Source organism: Fistularia commersonii, chromosome 2, assembly GCF_037954325.1.
Source record: "Fistularia commersonii isolate RoL2024-O1a breed Wild chromosome 2, RoL_Fcom_v1.0, whole genome shotgun sequence".
Lineage (NCBI taxonomy): Eukaryota > Metazoa > Chordata > Actinopteri > Syngnathiformes > Fistulariidae > Fistularia > Fistularia commersonii.
Window position 1 is genome coordinate 3,759,223 of NC_141285.1, and position 24,060 is coordinate 3,783,282.

General features: G+C 41.9%; 1 protein-coding gene across 1 annotated transcript in view; it reads left to right on the forward strand.

The window, feature by feature from the left end:
- Window positions 1-24,060, forward strand: part of stk32c (serine/threonine kinase 32C) — an 80,099-nt gene that overhangs the window by 30,459 nt on the left and 25,580 nt on the right. Inside the window, exon 3 of the mRNA XM_086164686.1 lies at window positions 19,006-19,157. Coding sequence (XP_086020812.1) covers window positions 19,006-19,157 — 152 coding nt within the window. The remainder of the gene's footprint in view (window positions 1-19,005; window positions 19,158-24,060) is intronic.

Consider the following 24,060-nt stretch of genomic DNA (forward strand, 5'->3'; position numbering starts at 1 on the left):
TACAGAAAATAAGTCAACATCAATACAGTCAAAAGCAGAACACGATGACGGTGAAATGTGTAATTAAATAAACACAGCCGCGGTTGGGCATCTGAATGTCTGAACATTGGAATCAGCCAAAAATATTCCATGAAATGACCAAACCGCAGTGCATTAGTGGCTAGATTTCTACTAAGTATGCATGGAGCCATGATGGCGACAAACATGTCCTTGTCTGCACCCTTGATGACCAGTAAATATGGATTAGTTGGAGTCAGGTCAGGTCCAGGAAGGGATTTGTGTCCCTGGTCGGGTTTCTCTGGTTATGATAGTTGTTTTCCATTTCGCGGTGCTGCTTCTTGATTACAAGTCTTTGCTTTCCTTGAGGTATATATTGTCGCACCTGGATTGCTGATGTCAACCCGTCTCTGATGGCTCGATCACAAGTGCATCCTTTTCAAACAAATCGATTTTTGCGACTTGCAGAAGCTGGCATTTTCTACCTACTTGAGTGCCTGTTTAAAAAAAAAAAAAAAACGTTGAAACGGGCAAATCGCTCCGACAATTGTATTCCCTGCACTGGTTTTTGCTCGACCACTCTTGACAAAGAGTCTCAGCCTTTGGGTAAACGCCCCCCCGTCTTGTCCTTGCATGACTACTTCTGTTTTATTATGTTTCCAAAACATATGCGATTTTCATTTTTTTTTCCTCATCTTTTACTTCTCTCGCTGATGTTACGGAGAATCCGCCTTCTGTCAGGTGGCCCGGAGAGTGCTGGCGGTGTTGGTGTGATTGCTTCCACAGCCATAGCGAATATAGCTCATTCATTACAAAACCGCTACAGGGCTGGATGGACCTGTTCATTGCCACAGTGGGAATAATTGCCTGCTTCCCCACCTTTCAATCTATCTATCCTCACCCATTACTTCTCCTTTACCTTTTCCCCCGTTATGCATCACACATTTCCCCCTCTTTTGTCTCTCCATTTTCTCACCTCAGGATGTATAAGAGACAACAATTTCCACCATAAGGCTCATTAAGGGCTTCACTTGGAGGGATGTGGGTTTCGGGGGATGGGCGGGAAGGGGGGGGGGGGGGTCTGACAGTCTTGGGACACGCGACAGTCATTGGCACTGACAGCAGTTCAGTGGCAGCCCCTTAATACCAACTGTCAGATAGACAGGTAAACATCTAAACAGAGAGAGGGAGGGTGCCAAGTGTCGGGGTGGGCAAGGAAGGTCAGAGGTAGAACGGAGCACAGCTGGTGGATTCCATAGTCCTGTCCCTTCTGCCGCACACAGCGGGGGGAAATACTCATTAGGAACGTGTGGTTTTGAAATAGATGGTTATTACAGCGTGCAACGTGAAGCAAGACGGTTAAATCTAAACAGGAGTCAACCGATATATTTTTTTTTTTCTTAAATAACTGAATACAGTAGGTTTGTCAGACAAAACTATAGTTGTTAAGTAGCGCAAGTCATCACCTCACTGGAGATCGATTTAACGTCACAGTTCCAAACACGCTGTCTCCAAGTCGACAGACACCTAATATAGAGCAGTTACTAGAAATAAGTGACTCCTGCGTTTCCAGGGAGAGAGAGGAGGAGGAGATGAGAAGGGGGAAAGAGAAAGTGACACCCTCATCATATCGGCGGAGGTACCAGGCATCCGTGGAAAAGGTCAGGAGATGATGAAGCCTTTGTTAGTGTTTTTTCCCTTATTTAGCCCTGCGGGGTTACCGAGCAGCACGCCGCCAGTCCCGCCGCCACTAACGGCGACTTAAGTTCGCTCGAAAGGACTTCTCCTGTCTTTTACCCTCCCGGCTGCTGGTCGGCGAAGAGCTCGGAGGAAGGCTCATTCGCAGGACTGCAACTTTACAGGTCAATCTGGCTGCTGAGTAGCCCTCAGCAACCTATTAGCAGGGGAATGTATGCTCCTCCATTACGCTATAGCGCTATAGGTTTTGCTCTACAAAGCTCCATTGCAGAGTCACTAATAGACACAGGGGCCATATGGATAGAATAGCTTCAGGACTTAAAAAAAAAAAAAAATTCAAGTGTTTCAATTTCATCAGGTAAGTTTTAGATGTACAATTTAATATACCTTTTTTTTATTTTTTTCATCGGATGGCTGTGAAAATTTAGAACTCTGAAAAACATGTAAAAAATAGGCCATTTGGAGGCGGGGATACTGGCTGCCAGCAAAATATGATATACATAGCTGAACATAGCAGTGGGAATGTTGGGCCAGAAAGCTTTCATGACCTCTATTTTTTCCAACACTTTCCTAGTGTGCAAACCTGATAAAAAGAGAATAATATAAAAAATAATAATTTTTAGAAAAGAGCATAATCATGTATCTTGAGGATAGACATCCGACTCATAATGGGGTTACATTTTTGATTGTGTTCATCACACTCCCAATTGTTTCTCCCCAGAGAATATCACAGGATTTCAGCAGACCGTTATTTAACTTGACTGTCTGCGTTAGCCAGAAAGAGCTGGAGAAAGCGCTTTGTTCCACCTCCACATTTGTGATATCTGCGTCGCTCCGTGGAGAATGAATTTTTCCAAAACTGTGAGCGGGCGTTTTTCTTGGGTTAAGGTGCTATTTTCTGACTTAACTCTGATATGGCGCTATGATAAAAAGATAATAATAATGCATTAAAAAAAAAAAAGGCTGTCTTAGCCGTAAAAATCCAGATAAGAATCCTATCATCTTGCAAACTTCGTGCCCTTTCATCATCAATGCGGCAGCCCGAGGCTGCAGCGGGATAATAGATCAGTCACTTGAAGATGTTTGCTTCATGCCATACATACACAGTTTTTTTTTTTTTTTCCTTTGCACTGACCTTTTACAATGGTAATTGTCAAAACAGTCATCCACTATCGGGACATCTGCTTCACTGCTATCCAACAGACTTACGCTGGGCTTACACCTTATGATTTTCACACTCGCAGACATAAAACTGAAAGTTGGAAGGAAATCTCAAGAGTCGCGCGCTCCCGTCATCTCGGTCGTTGAGTGTAAGGTTGTAATCTTACGTTTTTTTTTTTGAGCAGTCTTTTCCTAGTCTTTGGGCTTACGACAATATCAAAGGTGTTTGATGTTATCCTAAGTCTTTCGGTCTTTATGGGAACAACGCAATCAATAACCAATAGATGAGCTCCAAAAAAACTGGAAGAAGGAAGCCTGGTGTGGTATTTTCGGCAGAGACGGTATTTGTTGGTGGTATGGATGAATGGAAACGCGGAAGGACATCTTGATCAATATTGACAGTCCAAAAAATGGTGGAGCCCGCCTTGTATGATGTATAAGCTCCAACGTAGCACGATCGAGTGGAGAAGGAAAAAGGACGGACTGAAATTGCAAATAATCTGCAAATATGCAGGGAAAACATTGCATGGTGGGAAAAAAAAAATTGCTGAAATAATCTAGTTGTAATTTTTCCAAATCTTTTCAGAGTCTTTAGATGTAAGATCCACAGTCTTTTTAAAATCTCATTGTCAGTCGAGTCTCACACCAGGGCTAGACTCAGCTTAGTATCACACTAGGCTGAGACTTAAAACTCTAAAAACTAGTCTTGTGAACTGGAGTGGGATTATAGTCTTACACATATCTTTTCCAAATCTTTCCCAAGTCTCTAGATATATGTGAGGTATAACTCAGAACTGCGTCTTAGATTAGATTGAGATGGATTATCTTTTGTTGATAATCTTTTGTAGCAACTCTAAATGCACTTTAAAGCGAGACATACCAGAGACGTCTCCAGTCAGGGTTTCAAAAACACTTGAAACTATTTATTATGCATGCGCTTGGGTGTGAAAAAGATTTAAACCCCCCCATGAATATTCCTTTGCAAGGATGCAAACATTTTTAACTGAAGCATGAATCAGAATCATAAATCTTTAGGCTAGGCCAAGGGAGATTTTGAGGGCGATATCATACATGTGCATCTTTAATAACCTGTTATAGTAACGTATAGTAAAATATTTAAACAATATTTTAGTCTGAATTGCCCAGACGTGCGAATGAGAGGGTGAATGCTTTTCTGTCTTTATTCGCGACCAGACTCTTATAGTTAGTTAGCTTGAACCTTGAATTACATCCTGGTCATTTCCATTATTTGACAAAGTCCATCAAGTTAATTGCAAATCCCAGCTGTTTATCTTTATAACTCAGTCACAAGGAATTTGAATAAAGAATCTTGGAATTTCACAGCAAATGGGAGTGAAGATTTAGCTACTCTGTTTAACTGTGAAATCAAAAATTGGCAGATAATAAAACAATTGATTGCATTTATTTATCCTCCAATGAACACGCTGAGCGGGACATTTAACAGGAAAAGCAGTTTTTAAGTGCATACTTGAGAATGCTCTTTGTCTCCTAGCTGTAGGTCATTAAATAGATAAACAAAAAAAAAAATCATCCTTCTTCTCAATTTTAGCTAATTGTTGCATGAATGACCTTTCACTTGGAAAATCTGCCGGCTAATGCTTTTAGTTCATACAACAAAGTGCATCAAATACAGCAGCTAGAAATTACTGAGCTCTTTATGCCTCAACAAAGACCAGTTGATTACTTTGCTGAGACTAATAACTTCTGCTATTTATTCGCAGCAGTATCGTTGCAAAAAAGCACATGAGCTGTTAAGGAGAGACAGCTTAGCACGCACCCAACAATGGTATCTAAGGGGGCCGGGGCTTGGAAAATGCATTTCGGCAGTTTGGTAATCCCACAGGGATGTGGATGGATAACCGAGTGTGAATTTCTCATGCGGGAAGTAAAATATCTTGTCAAATCCCTGTTGTTAACAAGACAGACCAAAAGAGCAGGCGGGTTGTCAATCAATGTAATGGCCGGTTATCCCTCGGTGATTTAGACTTTTTATTTTAAAACACATACAGCCCGTACATCTACCCGGATGATATGGTACCAGGTACCGTAATACCCACCGCTTCTGTCAGATTGATGAATATGTGTAAGATTTTGCACCATTAATGAAACATGCAGCATGCGCCTTCAGTAACCCTAAAGCTAATGTAGCTGAGATAAGCCTTCAATCACTTTTTTGTGCCTCTTTAGTCTCTTCTACATTCTGTCATCCATGTAATCCTCATTATTCTTTCCTCATATTTTCCCACCTTCATACATGAGGGACTTCAAAGTTCCTCTGTGTGTTTCATATAAATTGGAGGTAAGTACAGACTGCAGGGGAGCCTGTTTGAACACATGTGCTCTGAGAGCTATTCTGTGCCACGTGGCTTCCTCCTTTTAAATTCAGTTAAATTATGTCATCCTATCTCTTCCCTCTGACAAGCAGCACATTCTTCAGAAAGTCAGTCTTGCCTCCTATTTTACTTTAGCATCTTTGTTAATGGTATTTTTTTTTTTTTTCAAGGGGAACAATAGCAGATTAAAACAGAAAATTAATCCGTATTTCAAGTGGGAAATGGTTTTGAAATGAAGCACGACTGGATTGGTTGTAACCCATGATGTGGTTAACTAGTCAACATAATATTAAAACTCATAATTTGTAAACTCATAATTCTTTTTAGATAAAGGTAAGTCAACTCATACCCTGTGTGTGTGTGTCGGCATGTGTGTGCATGTGATTTTTGAGTTTTTGTGGTAGGGGAACGTTTATGTTCTCTCCCACGCATCTGTATATGGGATAAATTCCAATCAATTGGACAATTTGAATCACTGGTCTACCGGTAAAAAGAGAATTTTGCAAAAACTGGTATTCCTCATAGTCAAAATTTGTGAAAAGATTAGATGATAACAATTAGTTTCCACATATTCGTCAGCAAGTTGTTTGTGCAGTGCAGTATCTTGTTTTTGCATCCAGACAGCATCCTAAATATCGATAGTATGTGTTTCAATGTTTTTGTTTTTTTTTTTAACCAGATTTTCACATTCATCTAAAATTCTACATTATCCTGACACTTAGTTGTGTATTAGATGTCCAGTGGTAGGTTGATGACAAGCATTATTACTTATATATGACATACCATGCAAGATGTGGCAGTGGGTATATACAACAGTGTTAGCATTGTTTGACTCAGTGGTTATTTGGCATCAAATCCAACAATCACGTGTCAACTGTTGCACGGATAGCTGCAGTAAATAGTGACTTCCTTATGATTGCATTTTTGGAGGAATCAAAGTCAGTATTGGAGAAGAAGGGATTCCGTTGTCCTGCTGCTGCTGTTAATTTTTGTTTTGTTTGTACACAGATAGGACAAGTTTTTCCTTCAGGTCACACATCTCCCTTTAATTTCCAGTGATTTTACAGACTCGGAGGCTGTCAGAGCTTGGAAATAAAATAAAATAAAATAAGATAAAATAAAATAAAATAAAATAAAATAAAATAAAATAAAATAAAATAAAATAAAATAAAATAAAATAAAATATTGAATTCCATTTTTTCGTGTCGATATCAAATATCATTTATGTTTCACCGATGGTAAAAAAAAAAAAGTTTGATCCTGCAATTTGGATAGCTCAGCTGGCCGCATTGCAGTTTTGATAGTATTTCGATCAAGTGTGGAACCTGACTCAGTCTCAGAAGTGTTATTCATGACTGTGCTTATTAATGGTTGCCTCCTGTAGTAGTGGGTCCTGAAGCTGCACAAATGGACGGCCCAGCTCAGTAAACACTTTCATTTCCTGCAGGCTGACAGCAGCCGCTATGGAGCAGAAGACATCCAGTGGAATGAGCCAAATGAAAGAACAAATTGTTCCTTCTTTTCCCTGGATGACATGTTCATCAGACCCTGAAAGTGTTTGCCTCACTCCCCTCTCTTAAAACACTCTTGCCCAAATGCAGCACTGGCTTAACTTCGTGTCAGTGTGTGTGAGAGAGAAAGAGGGAGTGTGTGTGTGTGTGTGTGTGTGTGTGTGTGTGTGTGTGTGTGTGCGCACCGGCACAGTCGTGAGTGTGTTTTGTCTTACCTTTGCTTGTACAAACCTCCCCTGTTATTGATTGACAATAATTGGCGCACCAATTGAACCCAAGAACAAAAATAAGCTTAAACTTAATCTGGGGGAATGCTGGGCACATTTTGCATACGGAATATTCCTTCTGAATTTAAGAGGAGGAACACAAGCTGCTCTTCCTCCCTCCCGCTCTCCCTCAGGCGGTGGTCTTCTATCTGTTCGTGTTTCCCCCATGTGTCTCATTCGAAGGCGTCTGGCCGACTTGGCACTTACCTGACCTAGAAAAAAAGAAGAAAATCTGCTGCATCCTGACGGAGTCCACTAAATTTAACACCCAGGCCCTTTTCTACTATCTGCAAGCCTTGGTGTCCCAGAAGCCTCAGACCTTCTGACAACAATTGATAAGACTAACTATAGCAGAGCAGAGGAGGGAGCGAAGCAGAGGAAGGTGGATTTTTCGAGGTAAACAGCATGTGGCCGATCCAGGGATTTCAATTTGGATAACTCGCTTTGAACCGCGACATGAAAGCGCATCTTTTTTTTCGGGTCGGGGGCTCAAGTGATACATTTACACTTATTAAATTAGCATTTAATAAGTGCATATGTTCAAAAGAGTAAATACCACTCAAACTGAAAGCTGTGGGAGAATGGAGAGGAACTTGTGGCACAGGTCTGAGGTGCAAACCTAGGTTGCTTGTTTTTAGCATATAAAAGATTTATGATTGCGAAAATGAAGAGCAGCCACAGGTCAGCCTGCTTTGATTCTTTATACGACTATGATTTAGCACTGTGGCGGATGAAGGTCCGAGACCTTGCTGCAACCTCAGACTCTAATCGTGACTGATGATGTTTCGGTGCTGAAAACGGTCCTGTTTTTGCGACTCAGCGATGAGAACGATCAATCAACCAATTTGAATAATTAAAGTCCGTTCGATAGCGTTAATGTTTGTGTTCTGACTTGACTGAGGTTTGAATTCTCACAAAAAGTATTAGCACAAGTGTCCATTTTCCAAAGGCTCATGCGTCGCCGTTTTTGGGCTAATTCGTTCATTTAAATTCATCCGTGTTTCACCATGCTGTCTGAAGATGACATCGTTGTTGCTGCCAGAAGGAAACGTGAAATTAAGACGTCATGGATTATGGGAAATAGATGACAAAGTGTTTTAAAGATATTCAACAGTCTGAGGATACTCATCGGCGCCAAAGACATCAGTTTACATCGAGACTGAATGGCTATATCTGACTGATGATATTTACAACCGGCATCGCGGGAAATTGCCAGAGGGTTACAACCATCGACTATTCGAGGACTGTCTTAAAAATTGACAAATCGTAAATACTTAACATCATCCGTGATAAAATCTTGAGAAAATGACCAATTTTTGCAAATAAGCCTGGTATGTCCATTATGGATTATACTGCCATCTCAGTTTATACACTAGATAATAATGTTCATTTTTGACACGGAGAAACCCAAAATGAATGCAGGCGTCGAAACTTTCCCCGAGCTTTTATTTATCTCTCATCTTCTCTTCACCGTTCACGTATTTGACAAATGGTCCACACCCTCTGAGTGTCACACTCTCACTGCCCTGAGAGTCGGTAATCCCTTAATACGCTTTCAACTTAAAGACAAAACAACCAAAACATAGGTTAAGCTTTACAATTGGCAAAATTCATGCATGCAGATTAATATTCTGGCGCGCCTCATGCTACTTTCAAATCATCTGGCGGTCGTTATGAGATGGAAATAGTCGACTTTGACGCGTAGATATTTTAAGCCTTTGTTTCCTGCCAGGAGGGCTATAATTTCTCATAATGTCATAATCCTGACAATTACTGCGATTCACTCATTATCTCATGGTCTCGTGTGATCTCATTATCTTGTGAATCCAGCTTGCAAAGTGGCGTCGTCTTGGCAGACAGGAAGGGAAATGTGGACGAAGTATTACGATAAACCCAACAACAAGTTGTCGCTCCGCCGTTGGTTTTTTCTTCGTTTTTTTATGGAACTTTCATATAACGGAGAAAAAAAAAAAAACGTTATCGCCGGATCGTCAGCCGCAAAAACAGGCGGCTATTCACGGGTCAGTTAAAAAAAATCAAAACACACGCATGCAAACACACAAAGAAAAGAATTAACTGAGTAAGATTTTTGGAGGTTTAGACCATGATCATGGTAATTATTTTGAGATTAAACTGTATTACAATTGTAGTGCCATTTATTAGAATTAGACTTAGTGACATTTCTCTCTCGGACATAAGGTGGTAATTACTGTATAGTTATCGTCTCTGATTAGTCAAGGTTAGTTTGCAGATATTTTCATACATAACATTCTGCAAATATATTCTAGAATATTGTTCACCGGTCAAGTAGTCAAGTACCGTTTAAGAACATGAACCTGGGGTTCTTCGAGTTCTTGCTTCATATGAATTTTGTCCATGAACACGCCGCGCCTCTGACATGTTCCCTCATCATTCAGCCCAACTGAGAGGAGGATATAAATATATATTGAATGAGTGTGTTGTTACATAATGGCTCCAACATGATGGATGAAACACATATTGAAGGAAATAAATGAACTTCCTGTGCTCTTATTTTGAACATACTTGGATACCCTTTGCCTGCAAGGCCTGTTAGTCGTCTTACCCCTTTCTACAGGCTAAGTTATCCTTTCGTAACTTTGCTTGATTTATTCTACAGAAGCACGTATCTCTCATTTCATAGAGCCAGAATTCACTGAGCTATTTTTCTTCAACTTTTCAGATATTGCAGAACGTTTTTGTTTTGGACTATTTGAGCACGAAGCAGAGCAGATTTTTTTTTTTTTTTTTTTTTGCTTGAAAAGCATTCCCTGCTCGTACGTCTTATGACTGACGAGAGACTTTATAAAAGAACAGTGTCTGTGACTCATTGAATATATAGCAATTAATAAAAAAAAATTTATTATTCACCCCTTTCATTCAAACATTCACACTCTGCAGGCGTAGGCTGTCAGGGAAGGTGCTCATCACAAAGGCATTAGAAATTCAGTTTCAAGCTCAAGGGTAGTTTGACGAAGTCTCAGAGGAGGCAAAGACCAAACCTGTGACCTTCTCATCGTTAGTAGGTCAATGATACATCCCATCCTACACACACACACACACACTGCCCTTGGCCGCATAGAGACAAAACAAATGATGTGACTGAATCAAGTTGAGTCAACAATTTTAGCTTCTTTAATGGCCGGTCAATGAATAATAGATGCGGCATTGATGAATAACAAATGCTTTTATATGGATTGCACTAGTTTTTCAAGTAGCTCGAGCGGCAGCCATCACAAGACTTGGTGTGCCGCCGTTGTTATTCCGTAACCGCCGCTCATATTGCCTCATTAGACGTCGGCGGATGCTTTTTTTTTTTTTTTTTAGAGCATATTGGTGAATAAGAGTGGAGGCTTTATTTAGAAAATGCAAATGCTTAAATGTGTTGTTCCTGGATGTGTTCCTCTTTGTGCCGGGCATCCCGGCTGACCCTGCGGAGATTAACTCCGGGAAACAACCCACCGAGCTCCTCATTATAAGGACAGCTCTCCTGTCTTAGCGCTGATTAAATAATGATTTTGCCGCGGAAAAAAACAAAGTTCGTTTCAAGCTCCACGGCCCAAAACTATTAAAAAGTGCGAAAGAAAGCTTGTTGTGATGCAAAGTAGGGATTCTTCAGGCGCCCGTCTTTGAGGATACTGATGAGACAGACAGATGCTCTCATCCGTGGCGTTCCCTCAAGTATGGCGTCCTCTCCTTTGAAACCCTTTCCTACATCAAATGGCAGCGCGCTACTACTCTGCGGGGGAAGAGATGGATGCGCCTGGCATCTTACCTCCCGCCCGACGTGTGCATTCTTTCGCCTATCTGACCACTCAGACAGGTCGTCTTTAGGAGGGCGGCGGCGGCGGCGGCGGGGAAGGGGTTGGGGGGGTGACAGGTGCTCCGTGCAGCTGGTGGTCAGAGATTACGGCCATTGTGACAGCATCTTACCCCGGGGCTGGCGCCGTCATTCCTCGCACTGCTGGACACAAAATGTGGATTTCGGAGCCAGATTTCAAACCCCAAACACGGCCCATATAAACTACTTTTTTTTTTCCTACTTCAATTGCTCATTAACTACAGCACCTATTCAAGCTCTACAATGAATTGGAGTGGAGGTGGAGAGGACAGAGAGGGATATGACTAGAGATAAGGAAGGGAGGGGTGCAAGAAAAAGGGTTGCAGTCATTTATTTTCATTTGTGCTAAAACCGTTTAAAGCATAATCCTTATATTTGAGGGCTCCCAAATGCTGTCCAGCTTCACGGCTTCCCTTAGGTGAACGCATCCTGCCGGCCTCGGGTTGGGAAACTCTGAGCCAGGTCTGGTGAACGAGCCAATTCATCAACAAACCCCCCCCACATCCACCCTCTCCACCCCCTTCCCCCAGCCTCCAGACGCAGCACATGGTTCTGGCCAGGCAGTCCCCTACCTGTAGTCTTTGCTGGATGCAAAATGACCTTTATTTTTGACAAATATTCCCACAATCTGCATAGCAGGTGTTCCTAAATTAGAATTTAACAATGGCGGCCGAGCCAGCAGTTAATGGATAGTTGGCTCAGGCGGGGGAATCGGGTACTTCAGAGATAATGTTACAGAATTAATCAGAAGGTATTTTAGCGGTTGTTATCCAGTGGGAAGAGTCGGCTGGCGTTGGAGGAGCCGCTCTCGTGAATGGGCGCGCTGACGCAATCATCAGAATCTTCCATCTCAGTTTTGAATTCAGACCAGGTGAAAACATCTTTATTCATATGCAAATCACGGACAAAGCGCTCGGGCTCACACCTGTCACCCCCAAAAATTGTTACTTTTACACCGCCCCGCACAAAACCGGGCTAATGCATTGAATTGCTAATGCGGTCTATGAATATATGAATAAGTCCTTTTTGAAAAATCATCATTTCGCTCCGCTGACCGGCTCCTGAGAATTCCAGATAAGACGGAGCCGCCGTGAGATGACTGACAGCGTTATATTTGATTGGCTTTACGTTTTCCAGCTGCCCACAGTTCTGTATAATGTGCTTGGAAAGAGTCCGAGAATACTGTCAACAACGCGTCACGGGATTTGATCACAAGTCAAAAACAACATCAATGAAGGACAATGCGATTGTCCTCATCTTCGCCGAGGGCCATTTGACCAGAGAGGCACCAGGCGGCGGTCTGAAAGCCAAACTTGGCACCGTCGTATCGGCAGCTGGTGACGAATCTGCTTCGAAAGGGGAAAATCGCGTTGATGTAAATAAATGAACCTTAAACAATGTCCACCCACGAACAGAGAGGAAGACACGTCAGATTTCTTTCCCGGAATAATCTTCAAAACCAAATAACTGTCTGCGCCGACAAAAACAGCGGCCTGATGGGGTTTTATCATGACTTTAAGACGACATGTAGCCAATCAGCATTTTGAGCTGCAATAATAATCATTTATATTTGTCCAGCTATTCCCCCGCTATAAGAAAGATGGATGATGAAACACGATTCTCAGTTGAACCACAGATTAGTCTTTCTCACGACAATTTCATATGGTTGACATTTTTACGATTTGTATCACAAACGCCGATCGGGCTTTAAGTTCACTTTCTTTGGAGGTGCAGCGAGGTGAACTCTCTCTGAGGCGTGCGCTTTGAACGAATCTCTCCGAGATAATGGTGTTCTGTCCCAATAACAAGTAGATGTAACGTCCGCTGCCTCCCACGGCGCAGGCCAATATTTTCAAAAGATAGCATGATAAGGATCTGTTTTGCCCAGAATAAGTAACTTTTTGGATGAAGGCGCTTGCTTTTTGCTTTCTGCGCTGCAGTGGAGTTGCGGGTGAGTGAGCGAGATGCCCGTTCCTGTTGAAATAATGTTTTCGTTTCAACGTGATGATGAAATGGAAATTTAGTTTCATAAATAAAATACCGAGACAACGGTTGCTCTCCATCCTATTGCAGTGATTTCATGTGTGTGTATGGCAGAGAATACTTTTTTTTCTAGACTGGCGGTGTTTAAATCACATATGACCTTTAAAAAAAAAATAAAACGGGATCATTTTTGCCCTTCGGTTTTACCTTTCGGGTGTTTAAGTAGACATTAGGCCCCGCTAGATTGTCACATCGGAACATCGTGTTAATGGATGAGAGGATTTATACAAAGCGACAATATATTTTTTTTCCGTGCAATTGTTTATGCCATCAAGTTAAAATTGCATGAAGGGGATGAATAAAACAGGAGAGGAATCCATACATCATAGTGCTGCTTTCTGCTCCTCTGCGGGTTGTTGCAGAATTTTAGCACTGCTGTTATTACAAATGTGACACCTTTGTGGTCATTTGTTCTGCTGCTTAACCACAAATTGTGTTTTTTTTTTAATTGTTTTTTTTTATAAACCAAGCACAGTAATTTAGTCACCTCAACTCACACCGAATGAATACTTGAAGCGTTTCCCAAACGGCTATATTTTGATGTTTCCGGGCTGTTCTGGGCACAGTCAGACGTTGACTCTTCCTAATATATCAGGAATTTATTTATTATATTTGTTTTGACAGTAGAAAAAAAAAAAAAAAAAAAAGATGAGGAGGAACCTGTTTAGTTCTTGTTTACAGGATTTGAAGGTTTATTTAGACTACCTTCCAGCTCTGTGCAGATGGCACAGACTGGCCTTGCTGAAAGCAAAGAGAAAGTGGGTCTGTGTGGAGCTCAACCAGGGAGATGGGATAAGAGCGGGGCCCCGAGCTGTTTGTTATCACGCTGAGGGCGAAAAAAACAGAGGAGGTATGGGGTGAGGTTGAACTGATGGGGACTCTTTTAATCCTGGGAGGATTTTCAGATTTAAACTTTGAGTAAACAGTGTCCTCCGCTGATATGCAACATTCTTTTTAAATGCCAGAATTTAACATATAGGTCAAACATCTCCCCCACCAGAGATGACAATATTAATAATAATGCTGCATTATATAAACTAAATATTTGAATTTTGAGCAAAAAAATAACCAAAAAAGAAACAATACTATTTATCAATGTAATGAATTCTATTCAAAGCCTGAGAGTACATCCTTGAAGGCAAATAAAGACAAAAGTAAAAAAAAAAAAAAATCAGCATCGGAAGCTAACTTCAGCCAGATCACACGGGCTTCCTAACAACCTTAAAACATTCCCGCTGAAATTGGATTTACTTATTTTCATTATCATCATTTTCACAATCACCGTTATCCCATGACTTACATGTGTCCCCTGCAGCAGGTTGAGAAGGACAACCTTAGGTGACACTCTTCAGCTCCCCCCTGCAGAGCCCCAAGGCCAAACGCGACATATAATCCCTCCAGCGTCGACTGCGGGTTCTGTTTCCAAGTGGATGTTGGAGAAGTCGTCCTTATCAGGTGCCCCAACCACCTCACCTGACTCTTGCTGACACGGTGGAGCAGCTGCTGTGCTCTGAGCTCCCCCCGGATGTCCACGCTTGAAAATTAAACCCCCCCCCCCTCCATCGCCGCCCATTTTACTCCCTTGTAGTCGAGACCTTGTTCTTTTTTTCCTTTTTGACACAAAGTGCACGACCAAAGGTGAGAGACGGAACTTCTTGCTTCCTCCGTTAATCCTCCGAACATCTCCCGGGCTGAGTTATATGTGGATAGAAGCTAATGGGGTGTCAGCTTGTGCTGCATTCACTTGGAAAACTGGAGCCATGTGACAATATCATCCTCTTCGCTATAGCCTCTGCGGGCGTTTGGATCCATCTGCAAAGAAATGTATTTGCATTCAGTGAACACTGGAATGCTTAATCCCTCTATTACATAAAATTTTGGATCTGCGGAAAATGGTGAGTGAGACTTAGGGGCATTTTCCAAGCTGCTGTCTACTACTGCCATTTTTGTGGGTGGGGGTGGGGGGGGTGTTATAAGACGCTGTTTGATCGGTTTCCAAATGCTCTTGATGCTTCTGGAGACACCGTTTTTACCTTTTTTTTTTTTTTAAACACACCGTGTCTTCATAAATACAAACTGAGAAAATTCAAGGAGAGAAGGGCTCTGTGGAAGAACGGAGGAAACCACCGAGGCCGACGTCCTCCGAACCCTGTTCGAGAGGAGCACGAGTTTAAAAAGATGCGATACCTTTCCATCCGTCACCATAGATAATTACATTTCACGCCTCATTTAGAGTAGTGTTAAAACCTTTTCTAATATTTTAGTTGGTGCAATAGCTACTCAAGTCTATCAGTGGCCTCTGACAGTGGCAAGTAGTTGAATGTCTCTAAATGCGGCCCTGTGATCGACTCTAGCAGGAAATTCTTGTGTTACGGTAGCAGGCGAGCCGCTGCAACAGGCTGCCGTCTTCCGGCACCATCTTAAAAAGAAAGAGGAAAGAAGGGAGAACAAGGGTTCCGAATGAGGGAATGAATGATAACGGCTACATGAATCGTTGCATTTCTTTTTTCCAACATTTCAATGCAAATGTAAAAGGCTGCACCTCCCGCTTGTAACACAAGGACACACAAGGGTTGAGGTATTTGAAGATCACTTATTGTGCAAAACTATAGAGGGACGATTATACAGGTATTTTTTTCAAGTAACCTCCGTGTGAGAAGTCCGTGAGGTTTTTCTCCCTCTGCTTTTTTTTTTTTTTTTTTTTTTTTTTATTATAAGGACTGTGTTTTGGAAATTTATGAATGTGCCTCAGATAGAAAATCTTTTTTTTTTTTTTTTTTTTTACTGAGAAGAAGCAGGGTTACTTCTATTATATTATAGGATGTGTTTGGCTCTAAGGGGGATATGAAGGACGGTTTACACTGTGGCTTTTTGCAACCGCTTCCATTGAACATTATTGTCAGTCATTTTCCGCTGGATGACAGACGCAGCATTGAATCTTTGTTTTTCAGAAGCGCACCTTGGCCGTGCCCTTCGCAAACTATTATCGCGGCACAATGGAGTGTTGAATTGTTATTCAGCTGAACGCAGTATCATCCGGATATGTACAAGGTTTTTATTTTTTTTTTTCACCATTTGCACTGTTTAACCTTGTCCACTTCAGATTGAGACGAGTATTCGGCTGCTTCCTGAATCTTTTCACCAAATCGTAACACTGGCGAACTGCGCATGAGTCATTTAAATCATCGCCTCCTGCTTTCCTTTATGGAATAGAACTTTCCGCCCACAGGCTGAGCTTTGGGGTTCTTGAATGATTTTCACCATGTGTGCTTTATGTCTCCCTCCTCTGCCAGTGCGGGGTTGTGTGTTTAGTTACGAGGAGCAGAAAAATCAATGCATGCATGCATACAAGTGGAAACATTTCTCAGGCTCTATTAAAGGACCACTAACATTGCATAATACTAGAAGTTGGTAATCTGATTCTCAGACGCCCAAGTCGTATACCACTCATCATAAGCTTAAAAAAAAAAAAAAACCTGTCTTGATGATGAAGAATCAGCTGGCAGGCAGGTTTCCAGATTTTTTTTTTTTTAATCCCTTTCCCTAACACCAGCGTTCTTGTTTACATAGTTCCGGAGGAATCCTGTTAAATAGAATAAAGGCTTAGCATGTCACGCGTCCTGTTTCTTCTCCTGCATTGATGCCGCCACGGTTTCTTCCCCGGGCCCACTTAGGCACTTTACTGACAGTGTTAAGGATTGGTGGCTTCCCTCCTTAGCAGCACTCATGCAAATGAGATCTTCCCACCCTTTGTAGACCACAGCAACATAATATTAAAGATTAGAACGCAGAATATATGATATATACATGATGACAGAAGAACTTGCTTTAATTTCTCCTGTGCATTCTGGCAATCGGGCGGTATTTTCTCTCCTCCGCTCTTGTTAGCGGTGCCGTTTAAAAATGGTCGGCGGAATGCGCTAATGCCATTCTGAAACTTTCGGAGAATCTAATATGAGCCCCTGGCTGTCCCGGGTGCTGTGCACCGATATTGGAAGGTTAAAGTTTTATAATCCAATAAATTTGGGGGCTGGAGTTCAGTTAATGGTATTCAACTTGCATTAATCACACTCATATTCTACGAAGTAGACTCTGATTTTTTCATTTATTCATCTCGCCAATGCAAACAGCTGTTAGGAATTTTGTTTTTCCTCCTCTGCATATTTATTCCTGCATACAAGTTAAATGAATTCTTTTTGAGGTTCCTTTTTAAGGCAGACCGCTGAACCTTGGGGTCATCTGCAAGTCAGGTATTAAAATTTCCATCCATTTCCCCAGTTTTACAGACAATTTTGGTATTGTGTAAGAAATTCCAATATACTTTACTTTATCTGGCTATACATACAAAGAATATTTTCAGTTGCAAAGTGCAGAAAGAGGTCCCTGCAGGTTTGGTTCTGGAGTCTGCATGTCCACCTGAAGCCCGTTTTGGTTTCCTCAAAATTCTCTGTATTTTCCTCCCACAGTCCAAAAACATGCAGTATATTCATTAGATACCCTAAATTGCCCAGGCATGTGAATGAGAGTGAGTGGATTAACGTCTCTAAATGATGTATGAATGAGTGAGTGACTGTTTGTGTATCTTTATTTGTCTCTCTTTTCAGTTTATAATCCATTGCAGCAACTCTAAATGCACTTTAAAACAAGATGTGCCCGGGATGTCTCCGGTCTCGGATTAAAAAAAAACACTTGAAACTATTTATTATGCATTGATTTTCGAGTGAAAAAGATTTACATCTCCCCCATGAATATTCCCTTGCAATGATGCAAACATTTTTAACTGAAGCATTGAATCAGAATCATAAATCTTTAGACCAGGCGTTTGAGGGAGATATAACATGTTCATCTGCAAGACGTCGATCGCGGAGCCCTGCCTTTTAATAGAAACTAAAAAAATGACAACAGAATACACTACAGTAGAGGTAGTGTTGGTGATGGCATGTTATCAGAAATAGCTGTTAGCCTATCATCCACCCCCACTGCGGCGTTGACATGTTTGATTGACATGCAGTACAGCCAATCCGAAATCTCGATCCGAATACCGTTCCATCCCGACTGATGGACATTTGGAAGTGTGTTTGTGTCTGGGTCCGTTCAGTGTAAGGCGTCATCAGAGTAAGGCAATGGCCAAAAATGTACACAACTTTAATGTAACATACATGGTGATTGCAAGGGAAACAATACATATTTCAAATATTTTTGGAAAAAAAAAGTTTTAATATATAAACAATACATATTTTAAATATTAAGTATACTTGGTCTCTCTCTCTCTCTTTATATATATATATACATTGAAATATTTTATTCCCTGGTGTTACAGAGTTGCTCACAATTCCAAATGAATTGATGTAATAATACAATTTATTTTAGGCGCCTTGGTTTTACTGTTCTTGTAATCCAAAGAGGTAACATTGGTTGCAGGCCAACACGCTCTCAGAGTGCTTACATTTTATTTTAGAGGCTCTTATCATTTTGATTAATGATGTCCTCCCAGTTCAAAGCATGTGAAAAATTCATCATATTAAGCTCAATGATTGGTGATCGATCAATACGGTCCATTTAATCAGTTGAAGGAAATGTGTTTCAGTCTCTTGAAACACATGCACAGGCCAAGGACCTTGACATGTAGGGAGCTGAATTCCCCGTTTTTTGGCAAAGCGGCAGGCTTAATGACGTATCCGCCAAGTGTGAGATACTGACTAAAACGCTCCTGTAACGACCTCCCTTTTCTTCACCTTTCACACCATGAAACCACAAAATCTGGCCTAAGTGAATCCCTTAATAAAAGAAAAGCCCGGTCTGTTTACATTTTCTATATCGCTTTCCAGAATCCTTCCCTGCAATTGCATTAATCGACAGCAGTATGATGCAAAAAAAAAAAAAAAAAAAAAAAAGTTTATTTGCATTGTGCTGTAGCAGGGTTGCTGTTGTAATGATGTAATGTTTTTTTTTTACAAATCCAGTTTGAATTTCACGATTGCTCATCTAAAAATGCACATTTTATATGCACAGTATATGCTAAAGTGTATTGATCTATTTTTTTCCCTTCTCTTTTTTTCTCTGTCTTTACCCCACCCGTGTTTCCTCTTCCCCCCTTTCCTCTGGTTCTGCTGCAGGTATGCATCGTGCAAAAGCGAGACACAGAGAAGATGTACGCCATGAAGTACATGAACAAACAGCAGTGCATAGAGAGAGATGAGGTCCGAAACGTCTTTAGAGAGCTTGAGATCCTACAGGAAATTGAACATGTTTTTTTAGTAAATCTCTGGTGACTATCCTTTGTTTTTACACTTTCCATGTGGTCTGCTGTGCTGTGTCTTGTCTGCGCATTGTGGCATAATCACCCCGATTCGACTCTCATTGGATAATGCATGTTTATTGCGATGCCTAAAGATAGATTTGCTCTTCATCAATATTGTGCTTGAGCTCCGCTGTCTACATTTGGCACAAAAAAAAAAAATCTTTTTTTTTTTCCCATTTTTTCTCAGAAAGCAACAAGTGTTCATTTGCAAAATTATTTACATGAGTGAGGTATTTTTGGATATTAATTTTGACTCCGGGCCCATGAAGCACACATTTGATAATTACTGCAGTTTGAAACGACCTCGCTCCTCCCCGGAGTCTGATATGTGGGTGAATGGCGGCTGCTTTCATTATTCAAACGCTCCTCTCCGAGCGGGGACACATTTCTAAATGTAATTGGGGACCTGGCACGGCATTCATGGCATATTACACAAAGCACTTAACTCCACCATAATTGGTCGAATGATATTGCACGTGCTCATCTCTTGCAAACGGTCACGACCAGAATATTGAGCCGTTTCACGCGTGCCATGATAGATCGATTATTACCGGACGGATCGGGACGAAGCCGCGTGGCCGGCTCGTCCCCTTCGCCGACTTGAATGATTTACGTTTAATTTATGGGATATTTTTGTCCGCTAGAGAAGCCACTCCGCTGGATCAGACCGAAGGCATTTTAATGAGTGTACAGTAGCCGGCCTGTGTATTTTTTATAGTATAATTCCCTGCAGGAGTATATGGCTGCCAAAGCCTACTGTGTTCTACTTTTCCATGCGCTGCTCATTTCTGTCACGCACCAACCAGAACTATTTTAAATACCCCAAAAAAGCAAGGAGAAAAAAAAAAAAGCTCAACTTTATTGTACAATCTACAAGACTATGAACATTTTCACACTTTACTCCCCCTTTCTCTGCTTTTTAAGCGGTAACAGGCTCCGATAACAACCTGTCAATCACAAATTCTGGAAATCATCTAAGCGGGTTCTGCTTTTACAAAACTTTGGATCATCCACATAATTGGAAGTTTCCATAACCTTTTACATGTAATTTGATGGTTTACTGACAGCGGCGAGAGTAACAATGAGGTCAGCAAGCTTCAAACAAGTCTTGGTCATTGGATAATAACATTATTTCACCGAAATAGTGGAGAAGAATCCGTTTTAGTGGCTGGTGCACAAATAGTTTGAAAATGTCCACGACCGTTACTTTAGTTAAAGCAAAGATGCACCAAATCGACAGCACAAAAAACTTTTTTCACGCCACTTTTTATTCTCAATTCCTAATAAAACAGATCGCCATCTGGGTCAACATGATGCAGCAGTTTTGAAAAGCCAAGAATGAATCAATTTAAAGAATTTAAAGAGGGTGGTGTGCCAATTTTCTTCATTTTTTCAGTCAGTTTATTGATAGATCTATTTCTGCGATGACTTTGCCGGCACGTTAACGTGTTAGAATGTCCTGAAAATACCTTTAAAAACAAGAAAACGCCTAGAAAGAGTACATTTTTCCATGTCTCTGATAGATGAAACCTATTAGCTCAACACCGAGTCCTGCTTTCTCGGCCTTCCGGGCTTTAGTTTGGATTCTGTTCTTCACCAAAACCTCAGGTCACTTTCCATTCAGAGAAGTTCTAGAGGGAGAAAAAGTTACTGTAGATTATTCAACTGAGTTACTCACTGAACCAAAAAATGACATTAGTAAAAAACAGTTCTCTTCTGCTTCCCCGTTCATGAGTCTCGTCCAACCGCATTTGTGCTCATTATTATCACCGTCAGGCAAAAAATACTGTATTACAACAAGGAGAGAATTAATACTCAAGAAAAGATCATATTCTTATCATTTTTAAGAACATTTTTTAAATACCCATAATTTGAAAGTAAACCATCCTTACAAACAATACCAGTCACCAGACGGGAAACATAAAAACTTATATAGCTTATGTTGCTTTGCATTATTTATAAAAAATAGGGATGTCTCTTTTTACCAATAATGTTTTTAAGATATAGGCAGCGAGAGAAAAAGATGATTTTTATCTGTTAGTATCTTCAAAACAAAAAGGCAACTATGTTGTATCACAATGGTTATTAACGGGACTTTTAGCTTCTTCTCCGAGCAGCGATGACATTTTCCGACACGAAAAGGAGACGATATTAAACCAGGTGTGTCACTGCTGTTATCCCAGCGGTGCGTCAGTGCAGAAGGAGCAACTTTAAGCGGCCGAGTTGATGTTTTGCAAGCCCGTTGTTTCTGCTCAGGTTTTACGCAGATGCTTCGTGAGGTTCGGATTGTCACAGATTTGTCTTCGTATCGAGTTCGCGTCGCAAAAACCGTCCGCTTCCGCAGCTGCTCGAGTACAGCGTCTCAGCCGGCCAGGTAATGAGTTATGTGTTACTTCCTATTTAAATAGGAACCCGATTGGTTTCCTGAATGCATCTGTTGTTTAGCCAATACCCTGCGTATCAGACAGCTGCTGGTATCAATAAGAGCGCTGTGATTTCTGGCATTCGGGCACTTCTGTGAATTATTAATGAACTGCAATAGAGCCGCTGGAGAATTCAAGACCTGGACTATTCTCTAAAGCAAACACAACAATGATGCAACTCAGAGGAAATGCATCCCTCGATAAAGCCACCTGGATTTTTTTCCTTTTATTAATACAATGCCTGGAGGGAGCCAAAGACGGTCTTAGGGAGTGTGGAAAAAAGAAAAAAACATCAAAAAAAACAAGAGAAGTAAAGGTGGAGTGGGCAAGACGGCGCTTAAGAGTTATTTGGCATCGATTTGTTTAGAGTGAGATGTGCAGACTAAGAGGATTTGTAAGGTTTTTTCCCCACATCTCTCGACTCCACGCATGCGCTCACGCCGGCTTTGCTTCCATCGGGACGTCCCTGAAGCCTGCCGAGCGTTTTCATGGGTTACGTCTACGTCCCGGACGGAAATTCATTAGGAGGAGACCTTGCGAAAGGCCACGCCGAATCCCTTTCGCCCAGGCACCTTAAGCAGTGGCCGATGTCAAGTTTGCGGCGCTGTAATTGCTCCGCTGATATATTCCTGTGTAGGAGTGGAGGAAACATTGAGTGGATTACCTTGGAGTAGGAAAAAAAAATTGGCTATCATTTGCTGCCACGCGTCAAATCCCACACAAATCCTTGTAAGGATTTGCGACACATGAGAAGACACTGACTTTTTCTTTCCCTCATATATTTTTTAAAAACACTCGAGTGCTCGGGTCACATCTTCCCCCCTCTATCAGAGACGACAGAAAACTGCAAGCGTTCGATCCCCTCGGCCAACCGAGTCTCGCGGCTCATTATAAGGAGATGTTTTGCCTCGAGCGTTACTCAACCCCCCCCCCCCCCCCACCGGGTAACCTAGCGCAAAAGGACGCTTCACTTTCCAAGTAAAGTCACCGAGCCGTGAGAGTTGTCAAGGCAACAGTTGTCAAATTTTTGAGACACGTGCCCGGGAGATCATCTTGAAGGATTTCAAAGATTTGTCACATGAAACGAGCCTAAATCACAAGGCCCCGTCCTGGACTTGCGTATCGGGGGGTTATTCCTCTCGCCGCTCGGTCCATCTGTGTCAAAGCGAGCGAGAGGATGGATGCACCGCGTCTTGCTCAGCCTCCATTAGGAATATTGATTTCAGGTCTGGATGGAACAAGGCCTTTGGAGACCGTAGAACAAATTAGCCTCTCCAACCCTAGTCAGCAGTTATAACAAGCTCTGCAAGGGGGGGGGCTTAGCCTTAAATCAACCCCCTAAAAGGCAAAATATGGGATAATTCCCAACAGCACAGGAGTCTATTTCTCTAATATGGCATTCACTGATTATTGGCCTGCACTCGCAGCCTTGAAGGACTTAAGACTTACCGAAAGTGCCTCACTCGCGACTTTTTTCGGGAACTTTTTTTTTTTGTAGGACAGCGCGTTCGGAGCGCACCTTGCGAAAGCGGGACAGCGGCCGGTACGTGGAGGTGGATGATGGTTGCGAGGGGATAGAACTCACTCAGGCCGGTGTTGGAGGAATCCTCGGAGGGGCGCGGAAGTGTGTGTCTTATGTGTGTAAGCCTTGTGATTGAGGCTTGCCGCCAGCTCCGGCTTTATGTAGGCCAGCAAAAAGCTCGCAGACCAACTGCAGCCAACGGGATCACAAACTCCTGTTTCCCTTTTTGCTTCGAACCTGTTCTCCTCTTTCTCTGTCCTTCCATTTCGCTCCTTTACTCCCTGCCTCCCCGTGCTCATTTGTCACCATGGCCTGATTATTTCTGCCCCTTCCTTGTACTTCTTCCAGTCTGCCAACCTCTCTTCTGTAAGCCGCGGTGCCCGGTCCTTTTCCGACTCCTCCGAGTCGCCCCCTCTTGATTTAGGACAGTCGAATCTCCGCGCACAACTCAAGTTACTGGCGAGCTTTCAATTATCACTGCAACTTATTGGAGAGGATAAAAAGTCAATGAGGAAACATCCCAGACTCACGGCATAAAGTCGGCTTACTCAATGAAAATCTTCTTCTACTTCTTTTGGCTTTTCCCTTCAGGGGTCGCCACAGCGAATCACCTTTCTCCATCTAACCCTATTCTCTGTATCTTCCACTCTCACACCAACTATCTTCATATCCTCTCTCACTACGTCCATAAATCTTCTCTTTGGTCTTCCTCGAGACCTCTTGCCTGGTAGCTCCAATTCCAGCATCCGTCTACCAATATATTCACTATCCCTCCTCTGTACATGACCCAACCATCTCAGTCTGACTTCTCTGACCTTCTCTGCTAAACATCTAACATGTGCTGTTCCTCTGATAGACTCATTCCTGATCCTATCCATCCTGGTCACTCCCGAAGAGAACCTCAACATCTTCATCTCTGCAACCT